The 26,439-nt window shown below is 38.5% G+C and overlaps 1 protein-coding gene and 1 long non-coding RNA gene across 2 annotated transcripts; one reads left to right on the top strand and one right to left on the bottom strand.

Moving 5' to 3' along the window:
* The first annotated feature begins 383 nt into the window (after positions 1 to 383).
* Positions 384 to 2,055, top strand: LOC134618200 (uncharacterized). The gene is made up of 3 exons (XR_010091882.2): positions 384 to 662; positions 1,480 to 1,648; positions 1,984 to 2,055. It is a non-coding gene; the product is annotated as an uncharacterized LOC134618200 (long non-coding RNA).
* A 12,112-nt stretch (positions 2,056 to 14,167) lies between these two features.
* On the bottom strand, positions 14,168 to 26,116 carry LOC134623899 (zinc finger protein 596-like; the record flags this gene model as incomplete). The annotated part of the gene is made up of 2 exons (XM_063468906.2): positions 14,168 to 14,259; positions 25,498 to 26,116. Coding segments are annotated over 2 exons (711 nt in total), but the record flags the coding sequence as incomplete, so codon positions are not given.
* Between the last annotated feature and the right edge of the window lie 323 nt (positions 26,117 to 26,439).

Genomic DNA, 26,439 nt, shown 5'->3' with positions numbered 1-26,439 from the left:
AACTGCATTTCAAAAAACATTTTCGAATTCCACTTTAATAAACTGCATTTCAAAAAACATTTTCGAATTCCACTTTAATAAACTGCATTTCAAAAACCTTTTTCGAATTCCACTTTAATAAAAACATTTTCGAATTCCACTTTAATAAACTGCATTTCAAAAACCTTTTTTGAATTCCACTTTAATAAAAACATTTTCGAATTGCACTTTAATAAACTGCATTTCAAAAAACATTTCCGAATTGCACTTTAATAAACTGCATTTCAAAAACCTTTTTCGAATTCCACTTTAATAAACTGCATTTCAAAATCCATTTCCCTTTCCTGTTCGCTCAGGGATTAACATGTGGATTAGCAGTTGGATTAGCAGTTGGATTAACAACTTCATTTTAAAAATCCTGCTGCTATTCAAATTAGCCACACCGTGGGATGTAAGGAGCTCTCTGATTGGTTGGTCAGACACAGGCTGTCTGCCAGCCTGGATTTTTCTAGCTCATAGCTTCGCCCTGCTACGAAGCGTGTGTGCTTGTACAAAGGCCGTTCAGCCTCGGGATTTACACTCGGCTCGACACGGATATGGGAAGAATGAAGGGACCCTGCAGCGAAACGGAGAGCCAACCTCTGACTGAGTGCCCGTTTACTCAGTCTGACCACCTGTTGAAGGTAACGTGCTAACATGGCTAACGCTAGCGTCACCGCACGTAGCCCCGTTATTTTAAGGTCATTTTAGCTTATGAAAATTTTACGTCGCAGCTGTACGAGCTAGCTACGTGTTTTGTAAGCTGCTGTGCTCTTCGCAAATAAAGCTGGAAGCAGCTCAGACTGTTAGAACCAGCACTGAGGCCTGTTACATTTATACAGTGTTAGAGCAATGGCTGCAACCTACAGCCTTTAAACTAGCGATTACAATGCTGACAGTAAACTCGTCAGTCCAAATGTTACCACATTACTCTATGGTACTTAGAGTTAAAACAACTGAGACAGGCTGATTAAAATAACAGCTGTCAGTTCTCTCATTCCTTATATCAAGACTGGAGATCACACTACTGATTTCAGTTCATTTAATATGTGAGTGCACAGATTCATTCTCAACTGGACATAAATGATGATCAAAGGTTGTATATATGATGAATTCATCAAATCCCAGCCTCTAACACAGTGTGCTGAATCTTAGCTTTGAATGTCCAGTAGATTCTAATCAGTGCAATTTTAGCATTCACTGAACCTACAGTATCTACACCTGTGTGGTAAATGTGTGGTAAAGATACAGATAATGAAGTTTAATTATTAATACAATATACATCATGAAAAACAAAAGCTGAAATTGATTCAGTTTAGTACTTTTCTCTGTATGCTCTGTGATTATAGAGGCCTTAAATTCTGTGATATACACTGTAAATGATTTTCACAGAGGTCTTAAAGTACTTAAATCACTGCTGATAGTCTGGTTGTTTATATTTTCACGTTTTTGTGTCTGTAGGGCTGTTTGATGACGATTTGGACTCCTCTGGGAGATGAGGACACACCCACATCTGTTCCATACTGCAGCCATGGATGGTGTTACGGCTCTGAGTCAGCTTTAGGCCATCAGATGCACACACTGGAAAACCAGCGCCTGTACTTCATGCAGGAGAGACGGCCTCAGTGATGTAGGTTCATGAGCGAGTTCAAACATTTCTGGCCTCTTATCACTTAGATTTCTTAATCTTAAAAGTGAATGCATTTAAAGCAGGAACTGCACACCTAGCCATCAGAAGTTTGGCAGCATGAGCACTGTAAAGTTTTGTAGGGCCCTTGTTAAAAATTCCACAAGCACCACACCACATTTGTCATGTACAGTTCCATTTTGTATAGTACATTGTTGAAAGTATAAACTATATATTCTAGTTATCCACTTGTCAGTAATTTTTGAGTAAATGGATGTCACTGATAAATCAGTGGTGATTCACCTGCAAATGTTTTTAACAAACTTTGTTTTTTGTAGAATTCATCAGCAGCTGTGAAGAGATGTATTTGAATATCTTCTGGTTCCACTTTTCTTAACCTGGAAGCTGAGTATTGCTGATTCCTGACAAGGACACACACCTCAGTGCTTATCATGGGTGTTACATCCTCTGTGCCGCAATTCCAGAGAAAACGAGAGAGCAACGACCACTCATTAAGACCAGCCAGAAATCTGTCCCTTTCTGGCAGCTGTGAAAACTTCCAATAAGAAAGTTTGCATTCTTAGAACAATGCTGGGTCGTGTGTGATGTGTCATTATATGAGGATATTACATTTTGACTTAATTCTGCTCAATTAAGTGTTTTGTTCGTTGATCCAATATGGCAGCTTTGTATTGTGCTCCAAGTTAAAACTCATTGTCCTCATGAGCACAGCATCTAACAACTCTCCTTGAAAAAGTCAATTGACTTTAACTGGACACAATGGTTTCCAGTGGGAGATACATTCATCACTCATCCGTGACACTGGAGAAGTCACCTGAGTGAGTGATAAAACAATTTTCAATGGAAAATCCAGAGGAACTAAACTTTGTTGTTGTTTTTTTGGGCTCAATTTCAGCTCTAGCAGCATCTCTCAGAAGAAAACCTTTTTGCAAATAATCAGATAGAAAGATTGTTGAACTAGGTGGTATTCTCTGGAGTTTAAGACCAAAACTGAACTCAAACAGCGAATTGACATTAGACTGGAATTCATAAGATGAATACTGCTGAATGATTCATTCATGTATGTATATATATGACTTTTTTTCCCCCAATTCACCAGGTCTGTAAAGTTCAGTATGACTGTGGTACATGATACAAAAGAATAAATACAGAAGAATAAAAACTTTGTGAATAACTTTACTCTTCTTAAAAATAACTCATAAAACAAGTAAAAGTACAAATGTGTACTAGTTAGAGACTTCCTCAGTAAGTTTACACTCTTTTGGAGTGATTTTAATTGTGTGTTAAAGAGAAAGAGATTAGGAGGTAAAGTAGAGGATGCAGAGTTCATCATCACTGAGGCCGTCTCTCCTGCATGAAGTACAGGCGCTGGTTTTCCAGTGTGTGCATCTGATGGCCCAAAGCTGACTCAGAGCCGTAACACCATCCATGGCTGCAGTATGGAACAGATGTGGGTGTGTCCTCATCTCCCAGAGGAGTCCAAATCGTCATCAAACAGCCCTACAGACACAACGTGAAAATATAAACAACCAGACTATCAGCAGTGATTTAAGTACTTTAAGACCTCTGTGAAAATCATTTACAGTATATATCACAGAATTTAAGGCCTCTATAATCACAGAGCATACAGAGAAAAGTACTAAACTGAATCAATTTCAGCTTTTGTTTTTCATGATGTATATTGTATTAATAATTAAACTTCATTATCTGTATCTTTACCACACATTTACCACACAGGTGTAGATACTGTAGGTTCAGTGAATGCTAAAATTGCACTGATTAGAATATTCTGGACATTCAAAGCTAAGATTCAGCACACTGTGTTAGAGGCTGGGATTTGATGAATTCATCATATATACAACCTTTGATCATCATTTATGTCCAGTTGAGAATGAATCTGTGCTCTCACATATTAAATGAACTGAAATCAGTAGTGTGATCTCCAGTCTTGATATAAGGAATGAGAGAACTGACAGCTGTTATTTTAATCAGCCTGTCTCAGTTGTTTTAACTCTAAGTACCATAGAGTAATGTGGTAACATTTGGACTGACGAGTTTACTGTCAGCATTGTAATCGCTAGTTTAAAGGCTGTAGGTTGCAGCCATTGCTCTAACACTGTATAAATGTAACAGGCCTCAGTGCTGGTTCTAACAGTCTGAGCTGCTTCCAGCTTTATTTGCGAAGAGCACAGCAGCTTACAAAACACGTAGCTAGCTCGTACAGCTGCGACGTAAAATTTTCATAAGCTAAAATGACCTTAAAATAACGGGGCTACGTGCGGTGACGCTAGCGTTAGCCATGTTAGCACGTTACCTTCAACAGGTGGTCAGACTGAGTAAACGGGCACTCAGTCAGAGGTTGGCTCTCCGTTTCGCTGCAGGGTCCCTTCATTCTTCCCATATCCGTGTCGAGCCGAGTGTAAATCCCGAGGCTGAACGGCCTTTGTACAAGCACACACGCTTCGTAGCAGGGCGAAGCTATGAGCTAGAAAAATCCAGGCTGGCAGACAGCCTGTGTCTGACCAACCAATCAGAGAGCTCCTTACATCCCACGGTGTGGCTAATTTGAATAGCAGCAGGATTTTTAAAATGAAGTTGTTAATCCAACTGCTAATCCAACTGCTAATCCACATGTTAATCCCTGAGCGAACAGGAAAGGGAAATGGATTTTGAAATGCAGTTTATTAAAGTGGAATTCGAAAAAGGTTTTTGAAATGCAGTTTATTAAAGTGCAATTCGAAAATGTTTTTTGAAATGCAGTTTATTAAAGTGCAATTCGAAAATGTTTTTATTAAAGTGGAATTCGAAAAAGGTTTTTGAAATGCAGTTTATTAAAGTGGAATTCGAAAAAGGTTTTTGAAATGCAGTTTATTAAAGTGGAATTCGAAAATGTTTTTTGAAATGCAGTTTATTAAAGTGCAATTCGAAAATGTTTTTATTAAAGTGGAATTCGAAAAAGGATTTTGAAATGCAGTTTATTAAAGTGCAATTCGAAAAAGGTTTTTGAAATGCAGTTTATTAAAGTGCAATTCGAAAATGTTTTTTGAAATGAAGACTTGAAAAGCATTTTAAAAATCAGTTTATTAAAATTAAGCACAGAATTTTTTATTTCGATGCGCGTGGCTCTTGTGGTCCTCCATAGATATCTCACAGAAATGCTACATGATAATAAACAGAAGCTTGCAACTCAGCTCTGACGAGTGGGCAATCATTCCTTCAAGTAATGAACCTTTTCATTACTTAAAAGAAGTTGAAAGTCCACAGGACGTTATGAAGTGTTACATTTGATGTTAGGAGAATCACACATGCATTATAACAAATGTAGTACCATCACTAGCAAATACTTTAACTTCTACTTTCACTGTAAATAAAGTCACTAAAGATATTTTTCCATTTCCTGTGTTTGAGTCCAGCCTGCCTGCAGATCATGACAATAAAACTCTATGCATATATATTATACTATAATCTAGATTATGAGCAGTTAAATGTTGCATCACCACCACATACAAATTATTTGGTAGATTTTTAGGTACATAAAGTTTTAATACAAAATCATTTGATGCTGCAGAGAGCATGCAAAACATGACATGACTTGAAACGTAATACAGAGAAAGTGAACTGAAAAATACACTTTTTTTCATTAATAGTTGGTATTTATTATAATTGCACCAACACAAATGAGCTCTTAAAAGATTTCAACTAACTTTGCAAGTGGTGATCCACTGACAACCAAGACATCCATACTAGTCCCAAGCAAACATCTGCCTCTAGTGGTCACATGAAGGACAGAAATGGAAAATGTGCAGCTGGTCTCTTTACTCATCTTAATTATCTCAATTCAAATCTTCAAAATGTTTTATACTGTAAGGTAAAGACCTACAATAAAACAGAGAAAACCCTAAAATTTAGATGATCCCCTATGAACAAACACTTTGACAACAGTGGGACGGAAAGGGTCCCTTTTACAGAAAGAAACCTGTTAAAAGATTAATAATAATTAAGCCTCCGGGAAGGTTAAAAGCTGTTAAATGTTCAGTTTCTATGCCATATGCTAAAACAAGATCTAGAGTGTGATTAAAGTGGTGGGTGGGTTCTTTTACATTTTGAGAGAAGCCAACTGAGTCTAATAACAGATTAAATGCGATGTTGAGGCTGTCATTTTTAGCATCTACATGGATGTTAAAATCACCCACAATAATTATTTTATCTGAGCTGAGCACTAAATCAGATAAAAAGTCTGAGAAATCAGAGAGAAACTCTGTGTAAGGCCCAGGTGGACGATAGATGATAACAAGTAAGACTGGTTTCTGAGTTTTACAGCTGGGGTGGACGAGGCTAAGCATCAGGCTTTCAAATGAATTAAAAGTCTGTCTTGGTCTTTCGTTAATTAATAGACTGGTGTGAAAAATGGCTGCCACACCGCCCCCTCAGCCTGTGCTTCGAGGTTTCTGGTAGTTAGAATGACTCGGGGGTGTTGATTCATTTAAACTAACATAATCATCCTGCTGCAACCAGGTTTCTGTAAGGCAGAGTAAATCGATTTGTTGGTCAATTATTAAACCTTAACTTTGACACACAGTAGGTATAACAACAACAACAGAGTCATAAAGATATACTTCCAAAACAGGTGAATATTTATAAAACCTTCATAACTCTTGTGTCTGTTTGGTGGCTTCTGGATCTCATCTTTTTGAGAAGATGATGTGTTTCTGTTGGATTATTCAGGCTGAGTTTAGGGCTGAGTGTGAAGTGAAGATGACTAAAATTGGAGGAGGCCTCATGGCCAACCTTATTAATGTTAGAGTGATTACATCTCTTGGAAAACTGTCCAGCAACTGGACAACATCAGTGCCAGAGATGCCATGAGGATCAATACACTTATCAACTAGGCTGGAAGCATCATTGACCAGAATGATGAGTTTTCCTTAGTATCAGATTAAAATACCTCTGACTCCATTTTTTTTTTCTCATTTTTAATCAATTTTTTCCTGTAATGTATGATAATTAGATAGAGGATGAGCTCAGTAGTCCTAGTGGTTTCACTTTTACGTTTACATAAGATGGAGGAGTGTTTGAAGAGTGCAGTTGTAAAATCAAGAAAAACAGATTTGAGCTCTGGCTCAATTCCAGTGTCAGTCACAGCTTTGAGGTGCGTTCGTGATTAGTCTGCTGTCAGATCTTCAAGTGTCTGATGGCTTTCTTACAAACAGGGGCAGATCTAGAGAAATTTCATTAGGGTGGCATGGACATCAAATAGGGTGGCAAAATCAAAGCCATTTCCTTACACATATGCTGGTGTTACATTCTATAATATGCATGTGGTTGAAGTACATCCAACATAGTAAGCATACGCGTTTCATGTAACTACAGTCTTTAACTTTATTTTCTTTAGCCCAGATAATTAAAGATTTCAGATACATAAAACATGTGAACTTTGATTTTATATACTGTATAGCTATAAGAAATAATTATGCAGCCCAGTAACTACAAAATCCACAACCTCACGCGTCCGAATTTACAGTTATTTTTTCATTGAAATACTGTATTATCACAACTGATCTGTGAATTGCTTTCACATCTTAAAATGCAAATATCAATTGTAAATTTTAAAATCCTATACACACATTTTATGAACAATAAAGTTAAATAGAACTATTTACCTAAAAATGCAGCCACTGCATCTAGCAGGTTTTGCACAACCATTTAAAAATAATAAAAATACAATTAGAGAACAATCAGGTGTCACAGTAAGATGCCCCACAAATTGTTTTTTTTTTTTTTATTGTACAATGTACCAAAATACAGCGCATATCTTTACAGTCAAAAAAAGAGTGTACAGTTATAGGTGATAAAGAAACAAAGCAGCCATCAATCAAAGAAGAAAGGAAAGGCACAATATCAGAAGTACCCAGCAGCATACAATTATCTTAATGACCTTCCTTATAAAGTAAGATATAACTAAATTAAAAAGAAAAGAAAAAATAGTAATAATACAAAAAAAAAGAAAAAGAAAGGAAAACATACACTCTATGCACATACAGTCTATCTACATTAGCAAAGAAGCAGCATCAAAAAATCAAGTAAGGTGTGAGCTTTATTAACATTACACTTGTCTAATGAAGAGAATAAAGAGACTTCATTTTTAAAAGCAGCAAAGATCGGAGTAATTCTCAAGAAGCGACATATATGAATGAAGAATTTTGCGACTATAAATAAGTTGTTGATCCCAAATTCTATTTTCTTATTTTCTGTTTGTAGGCCAAATCTAATTACTTGAAAGGTTAGAGAAGGGCAGTCAATATTTTTAGAGGTTAACCAGTACTGAAAACCATCCCAAAAAGATCTGGAGCTTTCACATGAGTAGAAAAGGTGCTCTGTAGTCTCAATATCAGTGTTGCAAAATGTGCATGTGTTCGTATCTATATTGAATTTCTTGTGAAGATAGTTCTTGGACGGGTATATGGCATTTAAAACTTTAAAGTGAATTTCTTTTGCTTTTGGCAGAATTCGAAAGGAAAGATACTTGGTCAAAAACCTAAAATTATAGTCTTTAAACAAATATTTTCTTGTTAATTGAGAAGGAAAAAGTTGCTTGGTTAGAATTGTCCTTAAAAATTTGTTATTGCACGTCTTTCCTTTAAATTGACGATCATCAATAAATAAGGATGGTTCACGGATTATATAGGAAGAATAGGTTAAACTGGCTTTAGTCATCTGAATCAATCAACTTTAATAAATTTACTTTTAGTACATACTAAGCCATAATTATCAATAATTTTATTATACGATAATACATTGCCATCATTGTCTAAAAGGTGTAGAACGGTCCAAATTCCGTGATCCATCCAATCCTTATAAAAGAAGGATTTTCTTTTTATCAATATACATCGGTTGTTCCAAATTGAATTTGTATGTGGAGAAAAATTGTGCTTGTAAATCATTTTCCAGTACTGGAGAATCTGTTTATGAAAGTTGGATATTGGTAATTGGTAATTTGGAGACTTCAAAGTCACACTTTAAGAGAAATTCAATGCCACGAAGCTTCTCAAAAATTACTTTAGTGAAGTAAAACCAAATATTATTTGAGTTATTTATGAAAGACTGCAACCATTTGAGTTTGATGGAACCATCCATTGCTTCAAAATCAATCACATTCAAACCGCCTTCATCTAAAGACTTCACTACATCATTCTTCCTAATATAATGTTGCTTATTTCTCCAAATGTAATTAAAGTTAATTTGATTTATATTCTTGATTAGTCTATTGGAAACATATAAACATTGAGATGGATAAATAAGTCGCGAAATACCTTCTGTTTTGGTAAGTAGGACGCATCCAAAGATGAGAGGTCTCTTTGTAACCAGCTGATTAGGATCTTTTTAGATTTTTGGGTAATATGCTCAAGATTTAGATTTTCTCTATTATTTATATTCTTTGAGATTATAATACCCAAATATTTAATTTCAGTTTTAACAGATATGTTAAGAGAGATGCTGGGTTTACAATCATGAATAGTTAATAATTCACATTTTCTAATATTCAGGTACAAACCAGAGGCCTTTGAAAATAGTGAAATTTCATTTAGTGCGAGAGGAACCTGCGACATGTTCTTTAAAAACAGTGTAGTATCATCTGCTAACTGACTTATGATCAGTGGGGCTCCCATCAAGTTCAGTGGTTGAATATTTGGATTGTGTTTTATGAAAATAGCCAAAAGTTCTGTTACGATAATGAAAAGTAGCGGAGAAGCTGGACACCCCTGACGGATTCCTCGACTAATGTTAAAATGTTCCAAAAGGTAAAGAAATAGAACTATTGATATCAGAGTATAACAAAGAAATTAAATCTATGAATTTTTTACCAAAACCAAAATACTGTAAAGCTTTTAAAATAAAAGGATGTTCGACCGTATCAAATGCTTTAAAGAAGTCTAAAAAAAGAATCAAACCATCATCTTCAATTAAGTGATTATAGCCCAATAAATCCAAAACTAATCTAATATTATTGTGGATAGAACGATTCTTAAGGAACCCAGATTGTGTTTCACTAATAATCTGATCTAAACCGTCCTTTAATCTATTTGCAATAACATGAGCAAGAATTTTATAATCTGCATTCAACAGAGTAATTGGACGTAGATTATCGATTAATCTTTTATCTTTACCAGGTTTGGAAATAAGGGAGATAAGACCCTGTTTCATTGTCATTGCTAATGATTCATTACTGATGATTTCCCTAATAGCTTTGAAGAAAAATTATTTTACTTCTTTCCAGAAGAATTTATAAAAGATGGCAGTCAAGCCGTCCTGACCAGGAGCTTTGTTCATTTTCAGTTTGTTTAAGGCTTGATCTAAGTCATCCATTGATATGTCAGAATCACAAATTTCTCTAAATACAGAATCGATTTTTGGAATATAAGGTTCAATCTGATCAAAAAAGGCAATTGATTCAGTAGTTAAATATTTAGATGAGTATAAATTTGAATAGAACTTATGTATTTCTTCTGCTATAGTCTTATGATTTGTGCATTCTTCCCCATTTACAATTAAGGTATTAATAGATTTCTTCTCTTGCCTCCGTTTCTCCAGATTGTAGAAATATGAAGTACTCTTTTCACCTTCTTCTATCCATTTTGCACGAGCCCTAATGTATGCTCCATGAGCCTTTTTCTTTTTCTTGTATAAATCATCTAATTGAGCCTGTAAAGACAAAAGAGATTTCTTCTCCGCCTTTGACATAAACTGTCTATTACAATAGTTATTTATATTGTAAAGTAATTTGCTTTCAAACTCCTTTTGTTGTCTACTTCCCATTTTACTAAACATAATTGAAAACTCTCTAATTTTAAATTTAAAAAATTCCCATCTGTTTGTGTAAGTACCAATTGTTCCATCATTGTAAATTTTGTGGATGAGAGCTTTAATCGTCTTAACATACCCATCATCAATTAACAGATCTGCATTAAATTTCCAGTAATCTTTTTTAAATTGTGTTTTATTTTCAGGGTTAAGTTTAAGAGTAATAGTACTGTGATCTGTCAGCGGGGCTGCTGAGATAGACACATGTGAAACATATCTATACAGTATAGACGAGCCCAACCAGAGATCTAATCTGGACATATTATTACCATTTGGTTTAATCCAAGAGAATTGAGTGACTCCAGGGTTTTTCTCTCTCCATATGTCACTTAAATTGTTTGAATTAATGAACTTTGATAGAGTTGGATTCCACTGATTAATACCATATCTAGGAGGATTTCTATCCTGCCATTCGTTTGGAACAAGATTAAAGTCACCACCTAGTAATACATGGTCTGTGTGGTATAGAAGTTTATACTCGGAAAGGACATCAGTTATTTTTTCCAGCATGACCTTATTTAGAGTTAAAGCGGAGTACCCATAAACATTTACTAGAATCACAGATGAACCATCAATATTCAATACAACTGCAAGCCAGTGCCCTGAAACATCAGCCTGAAAAGTCACGACCTTCCCTGGACATCGGTAGAAACAGAGAGCTACTCCAGCAGAGTGGTTGGATCCATGGCTGAAGAGGATTTTTTCACCCCACTGATTTGACCAGAAGGTGGCATCAGCGTCACTTGAATGAGTTTCTTGTAGTAAGGCACAATTCGCTTTTAGCCCTTTGATAAACATAAACATTGATTTCCTTTTAACATTATCCCTGAGACCTCTAACATTCAACGACACAAAGGATAAACACGTGCGTAGCATTAAAAATAAACAAAAATAAAGTTCAAAGTATTATAATATCAGACTTAACTATATACAAAAAAGAAATTTTAGTTTACTTTCCTGTTTAGGGAAAGGTGAAAGAAGAGCGGTGCGGCAACTCCCATCCCATTCAAAACTGTCAAGCGTCCCTCTTTAGGTAAAGTACAGAGAACAAGTAAAAGTTAACAGCCTTCAGCCGTCCGCCAGAACGCGACGGCCGTTAATATAGCAGACAGCTCCTCTGTAGTAAGCCTTCTCCCCCGCATTTCTGGCTTGTAAAATTTTCCATCTTTTTCCAGTTTTCCAAAAAAATTTTCCATCTCACAAATCTGAGCGTTTTTGGACTTCTTCCATATTCCATCTCGATGTAGGCGCTTCGTGAACTGAATCATGACTTGGCGATTTCTGCCCTCTTCTTTTCTTCCAATCCGGTGCACAGTGTCGACAATGTACTCCATATTATCAGACCATTCTGGGGCTATCTTGGCGAGAATTTTGATCACCTCTTTTCTGATATCTTCGCCCATACCTTCTTTCATTCCTTTAATCCTTAGATTCCACCTTGGTGAATACCGGTCTCGTTCTCTTGCCTTTTATTTGAGCTCGTCAACTTCTCTCCGTAAAGTTGAGGCTTCCTTCTCCAAACCCGCAATTTTATCTTTACAATCACGGACTTCAGCTGCATTGGACTCAATAGATTCAGCAAGATTGGCAATCAACGAGGCATTCTCCGATAGTTTGTTGTTAATGTCCGCCATTTTATCATCTTGTTTATCAAATCTCACGTGGAGAGCTTGAATAGCTGCCAGAATGTCACTTGTTGTGGGACTAGGTCTAACAATCTTTCTCGAATGGTCACCTTTAAACGGAGTCGAGAGAAGCAAGTCATTCATTTCCTCCAGATTTCTTTTTTCCCCTCCATCACTTTCAAGCTCCACGTCTGAAAGGCAGTAATCGTGGTCATCCGTAGCTGAAGCCAAATCTTGTATCTTATCATTCTGGGAAGACTTAGTTTCCCTTTTGTCCTTCTTCTGTTTTTTTGGTATCTAGATGCCCCACAAATTATTTGTGGCAAAAGGAAGCTTTTCTGTCACAAACTGCATAACTGGAAATGTTGATGTGAAATACCTTTGGTTCAGAAACAATGTTATACACACACATGTATATATATGTGTGGGGTGGCTGTAGCTCAGGTGGCAGAGCAGATCAGGTCGGTGGTTCGATCCCAGGCTGCATCCTGGTTGCATGCCAAATATCCTTGGGCAAGATACTAACCCCATGTTTGCCTACTGGTGGTGGTCAGAGGGCCTGGTGGCTGGCAGCCTCGCCTCTGTCAGTGCGCCCCAGGGCAGCTGTGGCTACAATGTAGCTTGCCATCACCAGTGTGTGAATGGGTGTGTGACTGGGTGAATGACTGAATGAAGTGTTAAACGCTTTGGGGTCCTATGGACTAGAAAAGCGCTATACAAATGCAGGCCATTTACCATATATGTATATATATATATATATATGATTTTACACCACACTCAAAAATACATGAATAATATGTGTTAATCTGCCAAAGAAAAACAACAACAAAGAAACAGTCTTCAACTTAGGATCATTACTTCCATAATTCTACCATTTAATTAAAATTGTCTCACTTTTAATTTATAAATTCCAGATGTTCAACTATACCCAAACATAATTTCAATTCAACTGCTCTGTGTGTGTTTGCCAAGCAAAATTAAAAATATTAAGTTACTGTATTTTTTTTTTTATTTAGTAGAACTTGAAATGTTTGTCAGTTGGAAAACAAGTAGTATTGCACACTTCCTTCTGCATCATTAGTTCACCCGGGCCTTCCTCACATCAGGTTGGGACAATAAATGTATCAGAAGGTGATGTCACCCTGTTGTCCCTCCTACACACATCACTAATAACATAATAACCATCTGTAATAAATGTAAATAACCAATGAAATAATGAATAAAGTGTAATCATCATGGGTAATATTAAAACTTGGTTATCTAATAAAAAAAGGAGACCTCTGTCCTTTGGGCATTAGTCTCATGATGCACGTGTAAGAAGGGTATCAAACCCAAATATTTAACTGAACTCAACCAAACATGTAATGAGTTATCCAACAGAATACAACAGAATAGATGACAGAGTCGCTGACAGAAAGCTCAGAGAGACAAACTAACACAGTCTGAACAGTCTTGTAAAACTTTCTAATAACCATCTCTAATAAATGTAACGAGTTATCAATCTGCCTACTTATACATGCTTTTATAAAAAATGTCTGTGAGGATTATCTGGATGTTTTTGTGAAAGATCTTGTTTCTAAACCAACTATTTGTGAAGAAGTAAATTTCCTTCTGTTGATGAAATTCAGTTCGACAGGGCTGGAGCCGATCCCAGCTGTCACTGAGTGTGAGGTTTAGAAGAGCAGGCTAGGACCAACAGTTAACATTAATACATAGAGTTAATGTTTGGTTGTCTATTAATTCTTATTTTATTGTTTAGTAACTTTGATGAACTTAAGGTTAAATAGCAATTCATCATTTATTAATAATGGTTATTACAAAGTGTTACGTGAAACTAAAGTTGGGACATATTTGAACGCTAAAGCTGAATCTCGCTTTCTTTTCCAAATTCTGAAAGTAAACAGTAACGGTTTGTAATAGCAGCAGGAGTCTCACAATTATCTGTATGAAGCCCTGAGACGCCTGAAACAGGCTGATGTCCAACAGAATACTGAGCCTTTTCTATATTTTCTGTAGATCAAGAAAGCAACAGCAGCAACAAGAAGCACAGCAGTACAAGAGCTCCATTCTCATTCTTCCCCCCATCCTTCTCTTGTCCTCCTGTCTGAGCTGCAGGTGAGAAACAGGTGTGAGGTGTCAGCTGTCAGGTACCACATTTTGAGCCCATATATGTTCTCTTTCATTTCTGTCAAACAAAGCTGTATGAAACGTTTCCAGCAGTTAGTATCATGGTTGCTAGGCAACCTACGCAGCGCGACGGAGACCATCCTATTACACAAGCCTTTTATTCCGGCCTTAGCAGTCTTTGGCTGTGTCCCAATTCAGGGTATGCACGCTTGAAGTACGCATTTCAAGTGCGAATACGTCACCGCCACACGACGACGGCTGTCCCAATTCAAAGTGTACTTCAAATGCATACTCCAAATGCGCCGTCGATTTCCCCAAATATCAAGTGTGGTCCGGTGCACGCTTCGTGGCCCCATATGTCCCACAATCCATAGCGCGGCGGTGGGTGTGGATAATTGTGCCGCAAAATATGGCAGAACGGAGCGGCCAAAGAGTGAACTGTCAAAAGTAAGTACTGAATATTATGTCACTTATTTATGTGCGAATGTTTAAGATCATTAAAACATTACTGTTGGCCACATGTCGGCAAAGTTATGTGACATTAGTGATGTTTGTACTTTCAGTGTTTACTTGGTTTTAAAGCCTCTACTTCTAAATAGATATATAGTTGACCTTAATCTTACAATGAATGCGATGATTTCATGGATAATTAAAGTCAGTCATATATCCACAAACACAACAAGCTGAAAGTCAGTGATGCTGCTCGGTTTGCAGTCCTGAATATCACGGCACAAGCAGGATTCACTGCACTGTTAATGTTAGCTATGTTATATTGCTGCCTCTGTTCCGTGGTGTCGAGCCAAACGGACTTTAACGTGTGTTTGAACGAGCTGACGGTTCACTCGTTAAGCTGAAAGAAAGATGCTTTAATCACAGGAGTCACACATGTGTCCACTGGACCATCTGGAACTCTTCTTGTTTAGCACTCGTAATAACACAAACACTAAATCCTCCTTCTCTTGTGCTGTTTTGTAGCAGTGTATACACCTGAGACTGTCACCTGTCTGTCTGTCCTGGACTCTCTCTCTGTTTCTTTCTCTCTGATTGTGGAATAAAAGTATGAACATGTATTTATAAGTTACACTTGTGTTTGAATCCTGCAGCTTATCACACATTTGATTTCCATGTGTGACAACTGCAAGTGTCCAGAGTGAGGACAGACTGAGGGACCCACTGCTGCACATCATCTGTGAGGCTTTGCACCCCTGATGATCCACCAGGACAAACTCAGCAGTGTGTGAGGAAGAGGAGGAGGAAGAGCCAGCAGCAGCTGACAGATGGAGAGAATAGACAGACTGTTCCCTGTTTGTGAAGGACTGCTAGGAAAGTTTAACATAACTAATTGTGTGTCCTGAATCAGTCTTATTAGGTAATATTCAAATAATGTTATCATTCCAGTGTTTTCAGTGTGGGAGAAAGTACTCAGGGCCTTCAAGTTACGCACTATGAAAGGCAGCAACAAGTTTAATATTCAGAAACCTAAAGTATGTATCAGCAGCAGAATGGAGCTAAAAATAAATGTTTGTTTCAGTTCTATGAAGCTTTGAGTATTTTGGATTAGTAGCACTGCTGTGTTTGTTGCATCATATTGCTGTAATTGTTTATATGCTTTATATATTCTGAGGTAAGTTGATCTATAGGGTCGCTCATCATTTATAATTTTTATAATTTATTTATTTAGGACAGTGCATGCAAATGAACATAAATGTAAAAACAAATTACATGAATGTAAACATGCTAGATTATAGCCAAGGGCTAATTTCCATCTGTTGTCCTTAAACATAAAAAAATAGACATAATAATTCATAAAAGTTCATCATTCATTCATAATAAAAAGCTCTATCACCAAACTTACACATACACACCATTCTGTTCCCAAATAAAACATTAAAACTATACAACTTATACATGATCACACACTTGATTTGTCCATAACCAGTTTTTAACCTTTTCCTTAAACATATTGAATGTAGAGCATTCTCGAATGGGTGGAGGAAGACTGTTCCACAGATGGCCGCCCTTGACAGAAAGGACGTTCTGCCCAAATGCTGTCCGTCTGTGAGGTATAAACAAGTCTCCTCGGATTGTAGCTCGAGTGGTCCTGTCTGAGCTTTCTTTATGCCTAATGAACTCCTTTAGTGGTGGTGGAGCAAGGGAGTGTAAGACTTTATATATTAAACACACTCTTTTAAGTTTCACTAAGTTATTGAAGTTCAATAATTTATGTTTTTTAACACATGACAGTGGTGGTGGGAAGTTGGTTTTTTGTCAAGTAGTTTTAAACTTCTTTTATAAATGTTTTCAATAGTTTTAAGTGTTGTTGGACAAGCAAGTGACCAGGACGTCAAACAATAGTCCATATGAGAGATGATCATTGAGTAAAAATAAGTTTTTGCAACATTTATATTTAAATTATTACGTATATGATTAAAATTTCGATTATTAAATTTAAGTACCTGGGACACTTTATTTATGTGACTCTTGAAGGATAATGTTGGGTCTAGAATGACCCCAAGATATTTAAATTCTGGAGCTAATTCAAGCTCTACTCCATCCAGGAATATGTTTGACTGCTTCAAGTTTAAGGGGCGCTTTGAAAAATACATACAGACAGTTTTTGAGGTGTTCAACATTAGGCATGAGTCCTCCAGCCAGGTGTGCATTAATGCTAAAGCAGCTGTAAGATCTTTTGCCACCTGCTGGACAGTATTTGCTTGCGTATATGTAACTGCATCATCCGCATACATTTGAGCAAAGATATTTGGACAGATTTCAGGTAAGTTATTGATAAAAAGAGAGAACAATAAGGGCCCAAGAACAGATCCTTGAGGAACCCCTGTATCACAATCTAAATATGGAGATTTAACCCCATCCAACACCACACACTGTTTCCTGTGTGAGAGATATGAGGCAAACCACTGAAGAGCCTGACTGGAGATATTAAACTGAGTCAATCTGGACAACAATATCTGATGGTTTACAGAGTCGAAAGCCTTCTTCAGATCTAAAAATACAGCTCCAACACAGGGACTCTTGTCCAGCTCTTCAAGTTTATATACATATATAAACTTAGTTTATATACATATATATATATATATATACCATGATACTAACCGCAAGAAATGTTTCATACAGCAGTGTGTGACAGAAATGAAGGAGAAAAAATGTTTTGTTGGTCATTCATTTTTGTCATGACATCACTTTGATTAGTTGAGACCACAGGTATATATATATCTGTATGAATATATATATATATATGTATATATATATATATATATATATATATATATTATATTATATATATATATGTATATATATATATATATATGTATACATATATATATATATGATCTGACAATACATATAATATTGTCCATATTATATTAACATTACCACAGTGAGATGACTTTAGTCTTACGAATAACATTAGCTAATTATTATTTACTAGCTAATCTTAAATGACTGTTCAGTACAGAAATGAAGCCCAACTATCATGTTTTACAGTCCTGTGGTCTAAGTCAAAGTGATGTCATGACAAAAATGAATGACCAACAAAACATTTTTTCTCCTTCATTTCTGTCACACACTGCTGTATGAAACATTTCTCGCGGTTAGTATCATGGTTGCTAGGCAACCTGAACAGCGCGACGAAGCCTAGACCGTCCCATTTCACAAGCCTCTCACTTCCGCACTTCCCGTACTTGTAGTACGCATCGTACGTAATACGCGTAGTGTGCATACTTCAAGCGTGCAGACCCTGAATTGAGACACAGCCTTTGAGTACACGGCCCTTGTGGACCGTTAAGGCTGCGTACTTTAAGGCTGCAGAACCTGAATTGGGATACAGCCTAAGGCTGTTCCAATTCTCAGCACCGCTCCTCTCTTTTCCTGAGTCCTTGGCCGTTTATCAATGCCCAAGTACGCGAGTACGTACTCGCGTGCTCGGTGAGTACGTACTCGCCAAGAACGCACGGGAGTACATACCCGCCGAGAACGCGAGCACGGACTCGTGGGCCGTTTCTCAATTCTCAAGTACGCGAGCACGGACTCGTGGTTTGTAGAGTCGGAACACCAGCGTACGTGATGATGTCACAGGTCCGGAGTTTTTACTGCCGTCCCCTCTTAATTTAAATGTGAGTAACATGTTATGAAGCTTAACTTTAATCACAGCCAAACCGGTTTACTCAGGAACAAATAAAACACTGAAATAAACCAAACATTAACATTTAGAAGTGATCTAAGTGACTTATATATCATTTTTAACCTCAGTAGTGAAACCTCTAATAATAAAAATAGTGTACATGTACATACGTGTACATACCTTAATAAAAACAAGCAGGTGATATGTTAGAACGCTTTTATTTCTATTCTAGTGGACACTCAATACTATAGGCAGCTGCTGGGGGGGGGGGGGGGGGGGGGGGCGATGTGCCGGGAGTCCGCTGTTGAGTTTTGGACGAAATGCATTCTGGGATATATAGCTGTCCCAAGTCTACACCGATGCATGCTCGATAAAACGGGCGGATCGAGAACACATCCGGGACTTTTTCGCGTTCTCGGCTTGATGCGTACTTCGAATTGGAACAGTACTTGGTCTCCGACTGATGACGTATCACGAGTACACGAGAACGCAAGTACGCATATTGATAAACGCCCCTTATCAATTCTCCTTCCCACGATGACGTTTCCATAGAGGCCAAGAAAAAAAGAGTTTAGGAAAAGGAGATAGGCGCGAATTTCGAAATTACACCCCACGTGGTTACGTGTGGAGCTGAGTCACGTGACCGCACAGTAACAAATCACCACAGAGCCAGGAAAAGGGGGCGGGGAAAGTGTGTGTGCAGGAGAGGAGTCGAGCACAGAGAGCTGCTTTTTCATGAAACGGGACTAAAGTAGTGAACTTACAGGAACATATACCACTACCAACGTTTGGATCGATATCTGCATCGATCTGCACACCCTTGTCTCCTGGATCGTAGCCGAGATCAGCGTGAACCACGTGGTTCTCTGCTCCCTGATCTGTTTCTTAAGACTTTCAGCTTCATCACGGAGTTTCTCTCGGTTTGTGGGCTCATCTAAAGGTAAGCACCGAGCTAACTTTAATGTGGGTTCAGTTTATGTTGAGTTTATCTCTGTTGAGAATAATAGATTGCTTGGTATACACTGGAGTTAGACAGACTGTAGAGTTTGTGATTGTCTGCAACATTATGAAATGGCGGTTGCTAGGGGGTAAGAATACATACAGAAAAATAGTCTTTGGATATGAACAAAGGGTGCAGGGCAGGAGAAGAGCCAACCCCCAGGACAGGAAGCCACAGGTACAAGCGTGGGGGAGGGCAATCAGCCTTTAGAATAGGACTTCATAGGATGATCTCCAGATGCATCTGTATTTTATTTTCTTCCAGCGCAAATAAAAACGGCTGATTCTTCACCTGGAAGTATAAGTCTGCAAAAGGTCGCTACCATCAAAAATCCGTGAAATCGGCGAAGTGTGTTCACAGGTTATTGTGAACACGTTGACAGAGTGAGAGACTGTTTGCAGAAAAACACCAACTAATCATTAGCTCAGCATGCTGGGAGAAGCTGAGCGCTCGCTTGCTTGTTTAATAATTTCCATCTGGCTTTGACTGCAGCTGTAAGCTGACGTATTCCAGCAGGATTTGTAAAAAGAGTTTTGATAAACACAAAGCTGTATATATATACAGTGGGGCAAAAAAGTATTTAGTCAGCCACCGATTGTGCAAGTGCCCCCACCTAAAATGATGACAGAGGCCAGTAATTTGCACCAGAGGTACACGTCAACTGTGAGAGACAGAATGTGAAAAAAAAAATCCATGAATACACATGGTAGGATTTGTAAAGAATTTATTCGTAAATCAGGGTGGCAAATAAGTATTTGGTCACCTCAAACATGGACAATCCCTGGCTCCCACAGACCTGTAACGTCTTCTGTAAGACGCTTTTCTGTCCCCCACTCGTTACCTGTATGAATGGCACCTGTGCGAACTCATCATCTGTATAAAAGACACCTGTCCACAGCCTCAAAAAGTCAGACTCCAAACTCCGCCATGGCCAAGACCAAAGAGCTCTCGAAGGACACCAGGAAAAGTATTGTAGACCTGCACCAGGCTGGGAAGAGTGAATCTACAATAGGCAAGCAGCTTGGTGTGAAAAAATCAACTGTGGGAGCAATCATCAGGAAATGGAAGACTTACAAGACCACTGATAATCTCCCACGATCTGGGGCTCCACGCAAGATCTCATCCCGTGGGGTCAAAATGATCATGAGAACGGTGAGCAAAGATCCCAGAACCACACGGGGGGACCTGGTGAATGACCTGCAGAGAGCTGGGACCAAAGTAACAAAGGTCACCATCAGTAACACACTAAAACGGCAGGGAATCAGATCCCGCAGTGCCAGACGTGTTCCGCTGCTGAAGCCAGTGCATGTCCAGGCCCGTCTGAAGTTTGCCAGAGAGCACATGGATGATACAGCAGAGGATTGGGAGAATGTCATGTGGTCAGATGAAACCAAAGTAGAACTTTTTGGTATAAACTCAACTCGTCGTGTTTGGAGGACGAAGAATACTGAGTTGCATCCCAAGAACACCATACCTACTGTGAAGCATGGGGGTGGAAACATCATGCTATGGGGCTGTTTTTCTGCCAAGGGGACAGGACGACTGATCCGTGTTAAGGACAGAATGAATGGGGCCATGTATCGTGAGATTTTGAGCCAAAACCTCCTTCCATCAGTGAGAACTTTGAAGATGAAACGCGGCTGGGTCTTCCAACATGACAATGATCCAAAACACACCGCCCGGGCAACAAAGGAGTGGCTCCGTAAGAAGCATTTGAAAGTCCTGGAGTGGCCTAGCCAGTCTCCAGACCTCAACCCCATAGAAAATCTGTGGCGGGAGTTGAAAGTCCGTGTTGCTCGGCGACAGCCCCAAAACATCACTGCTTTGGAGAAGATCTGCATGGAGGAATGGGCCAAAATACCAGCTACTGTGTGTGCAAACCTGGTAAAAACCTATAGTAAACGTTTGGCCTCTGTTATTGCCAACAAAGGTTATGTTACAAAGTATTGAGTTGTCTTTTTGTTATCGACCAAATACTTATTTGCCACCCTGATTTAGGAATAAATTCTTCACAAATCCTACCATGTGTATTCATGGATTTTTTTTTCACATTCTGTCTCTCACAGTTGACGTGTACCTCTGGTGCAAATTACTGGCCTCTGTCATCATTTTAGGTGGGGGCACTTGCACAATCGGTGGCTGACTAAATACTTTTTTGCCCCACTGTATGTGTGTGTATATATATATATATGTGTGTGTGTGTGTGTGTGTGCGTGTGTGTTTAGTAATGCCAACAAATTAAATGAACAATATTTGTCTCTTACATATGATACATCTATACGTGTGTGTCCCAGCTGAGTAACAGGAGGAGAAGAGTCTGGTGGTGCAACAGAGGAACAGTTTCATCCATTTGGACTCAGCTCAGCCACTACAGAAGAAACAATGTCTTCAACACAAAAGGTGAGAAAAATATCACAGTTATAATATTACTGAAACTGTGTGCACAGCTGGTGTGTTTTTAAAAACATGTTAACAGCATCTTTTGCATCCTGGGCTCCTCCATATATACAGACTCTACATTCAAATCAGAAACCACAGAAGTTACAAGAAAATACAAAGATCATATTTTATAAGCACACATTGAAAGAACAATATCACAGTTGAACTTGCAATTTCGTAAAAGATTTTCTTCATTGATCAATATTTCTTCAATAATGTCATTTTAATTATACCTCTCATTGTGTCACATCATTGTAATGTGATACTGCCACCAGAAGGTGGTGGAAACACACCTACAATGTGTTTTTGTTGACATGTTTGATTCCACTGATGGAGGGAGTTTCAGTTTGTTCCACGACTGCATTTCACTCACTGTCTCTGTTTGTATCTCTGTCACTGCAGGACCAACATGGAGCGAGTAGTCAGCGCTCTCAGGAGGCCGACAAACCTCACAGAAGAAAGGGAAAGAAAACCTACAGTTGTGATGAGTGTGGGAAGAATTTTACCCGGACTGGACATTTAAAAACACACCAACTCGTCCACAGTGGAGTTAAAGCTTACAGCTGTGATGAGTGTGGGAAGGATTTTACCCTGGCTGGAAGCCTAAAAAGACACAAACTCATCCACAGTGGATTTAAACCTTACAGCTGTGAGTTGTGTGGAAAGTTTTTTACCGAGGCTGGACACTTGAAAAAACACCAACTCATCCACAGTGGAGTTAAACCTTACAGCTGTGATGAGTGTGGAAAGTCTTTTACCGAGGCTGGACACTTGAAAACACACCAACTCATCCACAGTGGAGTTAAACCTTACAGCTGTGACTTGTGTGGAAAGTCTTTTGCCCGGGCTGGAAACTTAAAAACGCACCAACTCATCCACAGTGGAGTTAAACCTTACAGCTGTGAATTGTGTGGTAAGGCTTTTGCTCAAAATTGCAGCTTACAGAAGCATCTAGTTACCCACTCTGGAATTAAGGCGTACAGCTGCGACTTTTGTGGAAAAAGTTTCAGCAACAAACTGTATTGTATACTAGCTAATCTTAAAATGACTGTTCAGTACAGAAATGAAGCCCAACAATCATGTTTCACTGTCCTGTGGTTTCAGCCTCAGATACTTATTAAATCACACAAAGCTCGTGTAGAAACAAACACACGAACAAAATATGTTCTCCTTCATTTCTGTCAAACAAAGCTGTATGAAAAGTTTCCAGCGGTTGGTATCATGGTTGCTAGGCAACCTAGGCAGCGCGACGGAGGCTAGACCGTCCCATTTCACAAGCCTCGCACTTCCGGCCTTAGCGTTTTTAAGTACGCGGCCCTTGAGGATCGTTGAGGCTGCGTACTTTAAGGCTCCAGACCCTGAATTGGGATACAGCCGTTGACTGCTCTTTCTCATAACCACGTTCGGCAGAACAACTTCCGGTTCAAAAGGCTACCGGAGCCATCATCCAATCAGTGATGCCTGTTGTTGCAGCATTGGTACCTACCTCTTCCGGTTTGGTTTTTGTTTTTGCGTTTTGTGATTTGTTTTTGTGCTTTTCAATTTGTTTTTGCGCTTTTCAATTTGTTTTTGCTTTTGGGGTTTGTTGTTGCGCTTTTCTATTTGTTTTTGCGTTAAGTGATTTGTTGTTGCGCTTTTCAATTTGTTTTTGCGTTAAGTCAATTTGTTTTTGCGCTTTTCAATTTGTTGTGCGTTTTGTGATTTGTTTTTGTGGTTTGCACTTCAGGGCCACCGTACTTCAAGGACTAAATACACTAAAGTGAAAGGAGGAACAAAAAATAGAGGTTTAACAGAATTTGAATTAAGTAAAAGTAGTCACCTGTGATCTTTAAAATGGTCCTGATGTGTGCTGCTGTTTTTACCTTTCAACATTTCTTTGCTGCCTCTGTGAATAAGATTGTGTTTATTGCCTAATTAAATAAAGGTTACACTGAGTCACTGCTTCATCTTCTGGTACAAACTGGTATTACATGGAAGTACAGCCCAAAACCAGTTTAGCTTGAGTTTCTTTTTTCTGGACATAAAGTCACAGCAGGTGTTGTTTCAAAGCTGGTGGACAGATTTAGTTCATTTGGGAGGTTTTAACAGCAACTGCTGTGAAAATATTTGCAGTTTTGGGAGAACAGGATTTAAGAGAAGATTTTACAACAGCAAAACATTAAATATGAATGAAGAATTGAAATTTAACTGAGGTAACACATTAAATGAATACATTAAAAAAAGAAGTTAATTTTGGAAACACTAAGAAAGTACAAATGAAAGAAATTGAAATATATAATCCATATCTGCAATTTTGATACATGATTGATTTGGTAAAAAAGACAGTCCTATAACTTTAATAATACAGTAACAAGTACAACTACTAAACACTACTGTGTCCTAAGGGAACAAAGACTAAAATGTAACAGGGATAACATTTTAGAGAATTAAAATCCTTCAAAGGAAAAAAAATAAACTTGATATGCATATCTATACATGCAGCTTCCTAAATGTAACATTCAGAATTATTCACTGCAGCTCCAGAAATCAGAGCTACCTCATCAGATCCAAGTGTGACATCAGCTGACACTCTTTACAGGAGATTCCATCTGAACTCTGTGGAGCCTGATCTCAAGGTTTTTAAGTCTGATCCTGAAACCAGAAGAGGATCTTTCTCTCTCTTCAGATTAATTGTGATCCAGCGATTTCAGTCCTGCATGATCAGGCTGATGTTTGCACAGAGCAGATAATGAAGTGAATGTTTTTGCACATTGGTAACAGTGAAACAGTTTTTTTACAGCGTGGAATCGTTTGTGTTCGGAGTATGAACTGAGATTCCTGAAGCTCTTGTCACACTGGTCACAGCTGACGTTCACTTCCATGTGTGTACATTCATGTTTGTTACGATGACCTGATTGTGAGAAGCTTTTGTCACAGTGTCTGCACTTGTATGGTGTCTCTCCTGTGTGGATTCTCTTATGCTTTTTCTTTAAGCTCACGTGCAGTGGTGAAGGATGACCCACACTGGTCACAGATGTGCTTTTTGACCACACTGTGGAAGAGGTCATGTATTTTTAATGTACTTGGTGTGTGGAAGCCTCTCCCACATTCTTTGCAGTAGTTCATTTTGTCTCCAGTGTGTCTACGTTGATGAGGTTTTAGGTCCCGTTGATGATTGGAGATTTTTCTACAAAGGTCACAGAGAAACTCTTTCCCACCACCACAGTGACGACAGGGTTGAGAACTGGATCCATGCGCTTTGCTCCACTTCTAAACAAAGACAGTGTAAGTCAGGGAATTCCTTCAACATTTTTAACCTGAAATAAAAAGCATCTCTGCCAACGTCCAATTAAATTTTACTGTTTATATTATAACACTCAGGTTACTTCTTCATTTTTCCAAACAGTTCATTCAGTATAACTCCAAAAATTTACTGATCAGACTTGTTCCAAACAATCAGGTTAAAATTACAAGATAAAAATAAATACATCCTCACAGTAACTGCACTTCTAGAGTTACTTTCTGGTGTGGATCTGTTGGTGTTTTTTCAGCTGATGTGGATATTTAAAAGTCTTCTCACACAGGTCACATTTATAAGGTCTCTCCTCAGTGTGGCTAAACATGTGTTGTTGTAAGTCACCATTTTGAGCAAAAGCCTTACCACACAACTCACAGCTGTGTGCTTTAAATCCACTGTGGATGATATGGTGTGATTTTAAGCCTTGACGATGGGTAAAAGACTTTTCACACAAGTCACAGCTGTAAGGTTTAACTCCACTGTGGATGAGTTGGTGTTTTTTTAAGTTTCCACCCTCGGTAAAAGACTTTCCACACAACTCACAGCTGTAAGGTTTAAATCCACTGTGGATGAGTTGGTGTTTTTTTAAGCTTCCAGCCTCGGTAAAAGACTTTCCACACAAGTCACAGCTGTAAGGTTTAACTCCACTGTGGATGAGTTGGTGACTTTTTAAGTGTCCAGTCTGGGTAAAACCCTTCCCACACTCATCACAGCTGTAAGGTTTAAATCCACTGTGGATGAGTTGGTGTTTTTTCAAGTGTCCAGCCTCGGTAAAAGACTTTCCACACAACTCACAACTGTAAGGTTTAACTCCACTGTGGATGAGTTGGTGTTTTTTTAAGTTTCCAGCCTCGGTAAAAGACTTTCCACACAACTCACAACTGTAAGGTTTAACTCCACTGTGGATGAGTTGGTGTCTTTTTAAGCTTCCAGCCTTGGTAAAAGACTTTCCACACAACTCACAACTGTAAGGTTTAACTCCACTGTGGACGAGTTGGTGTGTTTTTAAATGTCCACTCCGGGTAAAATCCTTCCCACACTCATCACAGCTGTAGGTTTTCTCTCCCTTTCTTCTGTGAGGTTTGTCGGCCTCCTGAGAGCGCTGACTTCTCGCTCCATGTTGATCCTGCAGTGACAGAGATACAAATGGTAAATGGCCTGCATTTGTATAGCACTTTACTCAGTCCCTAAGGACCCCAAAGCGCTTTACACTACATTCAGTCATTCACACACACATTCACACACTGGCAATGGCAAGCTACATTGTAGCCACAGCTGCCCTGGGGCGCACTGACAGAGGCAAGG

The sequence above is a fragment of the Pelmatolapia mariae genome, linkage group LG3_W, assembly GCF_036321145.2.
Source record: "Pelmatolapia mariae isolate MD_Pm_ZW linkage group LG3_W, Pm_UMD_F_2, whole genome shotgun sequence".
Lineage (NCBI taxonomy): Eukaryota > Metazoa > Chordata > Actinopteri > Cichliformes > Cichlidae > Pelmatolapia > Pelmatolapia mariae.
Note: the sequence above shows the minus strand (reverse complement) of the source record. Positions and strands in the feature narration are given on the sequence as shown.